We start from the raw sequence: 8,060 nt of genomic DNA, 5'->3' as shown, positions 1-8,060 counted from the left end.
GCTTATGTAACTGGTATTCATTAGAAAGCTGAATTATTAATGTGAGGTCACATGTGTTAGTTAGCCGAGAACAGGATATTGTAGCATCTCATCCAACAACAACCCACAAATGTATCAGCTTGATGAAGCTCTGAATAAAAGCAATTAGAAAAATGGGCGAAAAAATAATACGAAACCAGACGTTCAGATTCAGGAACGCAAAGTAAACGCCTGTTTGCAACGATAGCGATAATTCTCCGATTGTCAACGTATCCCTAATACAAGGCTGCGCTGTTCCTTACGCCAAGTGGTGAGCACTGGGCGCCGGTTCGATACCGTTAAGAACCATTGGGCTGTCTTCGACATGGCATGCCTGAAGGTGGACACGAAGACTGACTTCCTTGCTTGTCCACCCACTTGTGTTCGGTACAACAAACACAGCACAGCTTTGGTCAAAGTAACGCTCTTGTGGTGATGTATCAATGCAAGATGATAATAATCCATCGCTGAAAGCAAACACCAGGACAAATCCGCGTACAACCCAGACAGCAAATCAGTCGTTTTTCACATTCAAGGTCTGTAAAAAAGGACTGATTTGTTGCCTGGAAAAGAGCACCAATGCCATGAATAAAACGCTTTGCTCCCATTGAAGTGCTTTAAACAAATCTGATGTCCAGACATTTAATCACCCAAAAGAATTACTTGTGATTATCACTTAGCAATTTTGAGATAGAGAGTTGGGGATAGAGCTAGTAATATAACACAAGTTATGGTAGGTTTAGAATTAGGTTGCAGGCGACCTTGAATCAAGACACAAGATAATGCCAAGAATACGATGTACTACAAATCTTTAGTAAGCAGTAAAAACACATGGCACCTAAGGCCAGTAGACCGGGTACTAAAATCATAATATTGAAAATCTGCACTGGAATAAAAGACAATCTTTCAGAATTTTCAAAACGCTTCACGAATTCACAGACGTGCAGGGTAATAAGCTGAGATAGAAACCACGCACTCGTATAACATAATCGATTGTACGGCACTGAAATATACCCAAGTATACCCCCAAAAAAATAATGCTAAAGTAAAGGAAAATGTAGATCAACAACCGACACCCCCTTTGTGCAAAAGCTACAAATGTACGGTTTAAAAGTAGTGGAGTTTTAAAATTTCAAATATGATGTCCGGATTTTTCCATTTCATTCCCCAGACTAGTAATTAAGAAAGCATTATTTCATGTCAAAACCAATAGTTGTCACAATGCTCGAGTTATAGTACTATTGCAAGAATGCACACAACTTCAGTCAGGGAAAATAAACGGTAAAAAAATAAAATTAAAAAGCATTCCTTGAAGTAAAGCTAAAAAAAATCTATCTCACAATGCAGAAAAGAATATCTTTGAAAATATCGATTACAAGAAACTTGTCATGGGCTTACTGTGCCGGGAATAAAATGTTGCAACACAGCAGGGTGTCAAGCTAACTGTAACCTAACTCATAGGTTGATTAGGCTTATTAGGAACTTGTAAGATGATGACATTCCTAGCAAGCAACCAACCCATTTTTACATTGGTTTGTTGGCTGAATTATTGTGACCTTTCAATTATGCGACAAGTGCAACCAATACTTTATGTATTTTTTAAAAGACAGTTTTGCAGGAACTACATATTACACGTTTGTGATACTAGAAAGTTATTTTGCAACATTTCTTAAAAGGTTCAAACGTTGAATGAACGATTGAATGTATTGTGAAGATTTTTAACTGAAAAACGCACTATTTTGGATGAAATCAGAACGGAAACAATAAGCAATTTATAATCTCAACAAACAATGTAATTATTGAAAATCTATTGCAAGTAGTTTCCACGCACACCGATAAGACTTAAAACCTGATTGTCATTTCAAACGAAACCGGCTCAAAAACGGTAGCTTCTACCCAGATTGCTGTCTGGGTAATGACACAAAGACACATGTTGACCCTTTTTCGTCGCATCAACGTCTCCAGACGTTCAATCGATAAAAATAAACTGCTTTTCTTTGAATCATGGCTCATCATCAGATAGAAAACAACTCAAGGCACAAAGTTGTGAGTACTAATACGGATTGGATGCACTGGTGGGGCCAGGAATGAGCGATTGTTAATCTTGTTGTGAGCGGGAACAGCATTTGCGCTATAGCGAGTTCTGACGTAATTACTAATTTCATCAATGAAACCTGCCAGAGAAGATGTGGGTTTGATAACAATCTTGCTCAAGGACCGGTATGTGCAGCGGAAACTGCATAAACGGAAACACAAATCATTGAAATAGAAATATAGTTTCTGACATACAAATTTGTTCCTTCTCGTTAGTAAAAAATACAAGAGCTACAACGAAACGTGCACCATTCTTTCAAAGATGGTGTATTCCCACACAGAAAATCAACCGTCTTTTACATTGATTTCACGTCTGCCAACTTTGAATCAATGTAAAAAACGGTTGATTTACTATCTAGGTTGCCACCCAGACTTGTGCAGTTTTTACATAGCTGCAAAGAGGGCTACTTTTTCTAGTTGGTTGACCTTACGACGGCGCTAACAAGCGAGGAGTTCATGCCTTGCGTTGGCTGTACGGGGTATGAAGAAACGGAACAATTGTTTAGGTTTGTGAAACAAAGTTTGTACTTTAAAGCACCAGCAAACTGTATTTTGTTGCATTGAAATGATGTAAAGTTAGTTACATCACGAGTACTCACAAGCGGTTAAATTTTTTATAACTAAACCAGGGATAAAATCTGAAAAAACGATAAGTAACATGCACAACACTAAAACTTTCAAATAACTTTGCAATGCTGATAAAAAAAAGATTGTCATCTATTTTTATAAGCAGGCAGGGTAATAGTCAAATCAAACATTCAAATTTTGTTTTGATAAAAGCCTGGTCTGTTCACGACTTTGGAAGCACCCTTTGTATCAATTAATGCAGATGTTACTATCAATAAATGTAAGTATTATAAACGACGAGATTTCAGTTACATTCGACAACGTTGAAACGTTAAGACGATGAGTTGTTCGCAACTAACTCGGGGCAAGCACAAGCGGTCTTAACTTTAAAGCTCAGTTTTTAGCTCTTCAAGACTCCCTCTGTGACCAGTGTCTCCAATCATTCAATCAACCATTTTTTGCATTGATTCAACGTCTGCAGACGAATTGTAGGCTCGGTTGTTCGTCAACACTTCATCCAATTCATGATTGAGTGAAATTAAAAGTAGTAGTGCACAAATCGGAAACAAAATACTGATTAGAAACCTTTGTTGTATTACAAGCAATCTTGTAAGGTCGCCCGTTGTGTAAACGTCCCAGCTTTCGAGTAAGTTAATCAGCGATCTGCTAAAGGTACGTAAAACAACGTAAAACGCACTTGATTATTATTGTTGGTATGTCAGTAATTGATTTGCATAGACGGATTAAGACTTCGCATAAATTCTCTATCTAATAAACCAAACGAATATAAAACGTATCAGAAGTGGCGGTGAGCATGAACTAAAGTAGAAAAACCTTCGGCGTGATTATTCACCAAGGATAAAATAAAGGTGACATCATCGTCAAGTCTGTGCCACAGCATGTTCTTGGGCCACTGCAGCTAACTCCTTCAGAAACTCGGCCAGCACAATGCTGGAGTACACCGCGTTTTTTGTGCGAAGTTCCCGCAATTTGCGTTCTTCTTTCTCGTGCTGTTGAACTTGCTGCCGCACGTAAAACTTTGACGTCGGCTCTTTGCTGCCAACTTCCGGTTGGGCTACGTCACCTTCAACGTCCTTTGTCGTGTTGCTTCGGCTTCGACGCTAGAGAAAAAGTTTTAAAAATTAGACAATGATTGATTGTATGGCAATAATGGTCAGTGAGAAAATGAAGGCCAACTCAGCACAAGAAATTAGGGTCAATACAAACACTAAATTCACAATAACACAAATGCACCCAGATCCAGAAACTACAAAATACAAACAACATCAGTGAGAAAAGAGGTGGTTTGGTTTTTGTAAAAAGGAAGGCGATATCTTCAAAAACCATACATTGGATGCAAACGTACTATATCTAAATAATACGCCGTAACTTCTTCCAATTCCTAGACCCCTTTCCTGGCTAAACTATTTAAATCTCGGCTGTTCATGATATGATCATATGAGTTCATGACAGTATCATAGAAGTACAAGTATGACCACATGTGTACTTTTGAGTTAATGGTATGATTATATGAGTAGTAATCACATGAGTACTTGATGTGATCATATGAGTTAATGACATGATTATATGAGTATATGACATGATTATATGAGCACATGATATGATCATAATTATGTGCACATAAGAGCATGTTATTGGCATATGGTTACATCAAGACTCGACTGGCGCATACGAGACAACCAAGGTCTGGTCGGAATAGAAAAATTAAACTTAAAGCAGTGAGCAAACAATCAAAAGCAGTGCAGGAAAATAAAGATTTACGATTTTACACAATGGACAAACTATAAATTACATGGAAGCTAAATGCAACATTGATATTTTAATGGGCACTCACTTCCAACAAAGTCTCCAGAGCAGGGATAAGAGGCTTCTTCTTGGAGGAATCCTTCTTTCTCCTTTTGAACATATCTCCCAAGGTTCGGGATTTAACTACCAGAGGATTATGATTCGTTAAATGCAAAAAAATTTATTCTCACACGAGTCAGTTCAATCATATATAGCTAAATATCGATTTCGATCAGCTAGAAGCTAGATCATCTTCAGTTAAGCTTATTCAAATAGAAATTGACACCTGTCAGAAGATACTTCATTTTCTTGATGATTCGCTAAACCATCACAAATCAGGTGATTAAGTGTCACAACTTATGTGACATAAAATGTTATAGGAATTTGGTGTGCGTAGTAAAGAAAAACAGCATTGCAAGCGTCATAACTTTGTTAAATAGGTTTCAATTGTTTTATAAAATGTATATCCATATCCATAATGTAGAATATGTTTATTGTATATCCAAGAAAAACAATTACGACGCTGTTTATTAACTATCATACAAGACGTGGGGTACCACAAGGCCCACCTTTAGGAACAGGCATCGGTCGTTCCTTTATGCTGCTCCGTCTGACAGGCTCGCCTGAGAACGGGTAAGTTCCACGAGCGAGCAGATACTTTTGAGCTCTCCGCACCAAGACTTTGAAGTCATCAATTTGTGACGCGTACGAGTCGATCTTATTCCTTGCGCCGTTCAACACCTAGATGCCGCAATAAATATGTTTTCAAAGTGTGAAAACACGAAACGTGAACGCATGAAATATGAAACCGTGCCCCCAGGTACAATAATCTGTTCTTTTCACGTAGGTACACCATTTAAAATGACACAGCTTTCATTCGCAAAACAATCAACACACCTGGTACAGGGACCGCACAGAGGGATGAAAGACCATATGGGTGTTGAGCAGAAACGACCTGAGCAATGGTTGAGGGTAGGCGGCCAACCGGGCCACAATGCCGGTTAAGAGAAGATTTTCGTACAACGAATTGCTAACCATTTGATCCAATTTGGCAAATAAATTCCCAATCAAAGGACCTGATGAATGGAAGTTAGTTTTAACAACGCGTCGATAGGGTCTCTACATGAAGTAGATAGACTTCTAAAATCGAGTAGTTGGTCTCAAATGCACATGACATTGAAAGCAATGCGGTCGTGTCACTCAAACCGCATTCAGAAATGGCTGTGAACCTCAAGCTGACAAAACACGAGCGTGTCACATAAAGATGATTAGCTCTCTTGATTGAAAAGTTGCGTTGAAAAAAGTCCTAATTTTAGGTAGTGAGGTAGCTGTTGTCTTTTGACTGCAGTTAACACCTTTTTAAGAGTTGCAGTCCTTTTAAGTATTCAATTTGATTCCAAAATTATAAAAAAGAGTAAGGTTCTTGCAGACTTGTAGACCGAGGAGGGGGTCCATGATTTTTCAATTAACACCAACTGCTTTTGCAAACTTACCAGTGTAGGGGAGTCCTTGCAACTTGAGAGGAATTTCGGGGCCAACAGAAACTTCAGTGGGTCCATACTCGTCGATAGGTTCGTAAAAAGATGAAGAAGTAATGGATGCGGTATCGTCGAACTCATCATCTGTGTCCTCGCCGTAACTAGATGCAAGATGAGGAAAGATAAAAACATAACGTCGAGTTGTGTCTTTAGAAACTTAGATGGAAGCAACACAAATAGGAGTTATAGCATAAAATAACTTCAACAACTTTTCAAAACCGTCACGGCTTGGAAACTCAATGTTTTGGATCAATTGAACAAATAAAAAGTATAACAGGGTTAAAGTCGCCAAATCGGTTGTTATATAAAGATTAAACAAGTATTCAAAACTAAAGTTTGAATGATTCTGGTTTGCAAAGCAACTCGTCAGTCCGTTTGGGCAAATCTCACAAAGTTTACCTCAACAGTTACACAACAGATTCTTCAAAGGGGTGTTTTGTTAAAGGTTGATAATAATACTGTACAACAGTAGACGTTACCAGGAAGATACTAGGTACCTGTAATTACGAGAGTTCAATATTTCTTCTCGCGTATTCAATTCCGTGTATGATTTGTCGATATCTTTGGATGTTTTTCCTGTCCCATCTTCGATCTCATCTGTGTTGAGTGATAATTGACTCATCGAGTCTTCATCATGGTTGCTGCTCGGATCACTCTCCTGGTAGAAGATAGAAGAACTTCCGTTAGTGCAAAGGAAGATTTTATTGAAAAAAATTACATTCACGAGTGCATTAAAGAGGATATGAAAATAGTGGCGTTGACAAAAGCTACGCAGTACGCACATTAGAGTATCGTAGGAACATAACTCCACACTGGCGACTCAAAACCGTAGAATTAAAGCCTAAAGACACAAAGTATGACGTCAGCCCACCTCTGCGTCATCGAGGATGCGCTCATTGTTCGCTGCTTGTGCGTCACCGTCTGAAGAGATTTCAATCCCAGATTCTATGTCCTCGTCTGGCCTCGCATCGCATTCCTAACCAGATATCAAGAAACAACTTACAAGCTACTGCACTTGCAACTGCAATAAAAATCAAGTAACTACCACTATATAACCGATTGTTTTTCGCCCTTGTTAAGCACGAAAAACCAACGACCCCACATCGTGGGACTAATACAATAAGATTGTACGCACAAAACATGTCAACTAGCTTGTGGGTGAAAAGATTTTTCAACATCGATGCTGTCTTTATATTAATTTTTAAAGTATATAAATATAATTGTTATTGATTTGTCTGCTACAAACGGAAAAGAACGAACTTTTTTCTCTCTTTCCGATTCCACTTTATCTCTGGTAGTTTTCGGAACTATTTCCATCAAACCGCGGAAGAATTCATCCACGGATGACGAAGTTGTGGCGGTGGGCGATCTACACGTGGGTTCGGCATCTGTTGTGATAAAGTTTTATAAGATGTTATCAGTCTCTACTGCTTATGACCCAGTGTGGCACCAGAGCCTAGTGCTTAAACTGCTACAAAAGATTCCTGGCAAACAACTTTTTCTTTCTCGCTAACATTATAGGAAACCGCATATTTGTGCTAAAAACCAGCGAAGGACAATCCAGCCGCCCACGTCATCTAAGTAAGTACTGGAGACTAAAACTCAATACAGCTAAAACCGCACTCACACCTTCCAACCAAACAACAAGGAAGCTGGCTATCAGTTACGAGTCCCTTTGGATGGAACCCTTATTTGACACGAGCCTTGCCCTACATATCTGGGAATGACCTTGAGCTGGCAACTCACATGCAAAAAATATGCTTTCCTAGTCTGGTGCCGGGAAAAGTAGCAGGAAATGTAGATATCGCCCTTAACGACACCATGCGCATAATCACTGGATGCCTGCGTCCAACTCCCCATAGGCTTATTACCAGTGCTTTCAGGCATCGCCCCTCCAAAACTATGCGGAGAGAACTCCACCATACGGCTCGCATTAAATGTTGAGGTCAATCATCGCCATCTGCTCCACACTGTAGTTCTTGATGCACAACAGCTCACACGTCAACACCTACCTTCCAGGCGCCCTTTTTCTTACAC

The 8,060-nt window shown here is 39.2% G+C and overlaps 1 protein-coding gene across 1 annotated transcript in view; it reads right to left on the bottom strand.

The window, feature by feature from the left end:
* Positions 1–60: 60 nt before the first annotated feature.
* Positions 61–8,060, bottom strand: part of LOC145782858 (FHF complex subunit HOOK-interacting protein 1B-like) — a 39,990-nt gene continuing 31,990 nt past the window's right edge. The window contains exons 16-23 of the mRNA XM_082594623.1: positions 7,284–7,411; positions 6,895–6,999; positions 6,521–6,681; positions 5,979–6,124; positions 5,383–5,561; positions 5,055–5,226; positions 4,535–4,629; positions 61–3,800 (exon numbers count right to left, since the gene is read on the bottom strand). Coding sequence (XP_082450749.1) covers positions 3,561–3,800; positions 4,535–4,629; positions 5,055–5,226; positions 5,383–5,561; positions 5,979–6,124; positions 6,521–6,681; positions 6,895–6,999; positions 7,284–7,411 — 1,226 coding nt within the window. The 3' untranslated portion in view covers positions 61–3,560. The remainder of the gene's footprint in view (positions 3,801–4,534; positions 4,630–5,054; positions 5,227–5,382; positions 5,562–5,978; positions 6,125–6,520; positions 6,682–6,894; positions 7,000–7,283; positions 7,412–8,060) is intronic.

This window comes from Aplidium turbinatum, chromosome 14, assembly GCF_918807975.1.
Source record: "Aplidium turbinatum chromosome 14, kaAplTurb1.1, whole genome shotgun sequence".
NCBI classification, from domain to species: domain Eukaryota; kingdom Metazoa; phylum Chordata; class Ascidiacea; order Aplousobranchia; family Polyclinidae; genus Aplidium; species Aplidium turbinatum.
The sequence above is the reverse complement of the archived record's forward strand: the minus strand, read 5'-3'. Positions and strand labels throughout refer to the sequence as shown.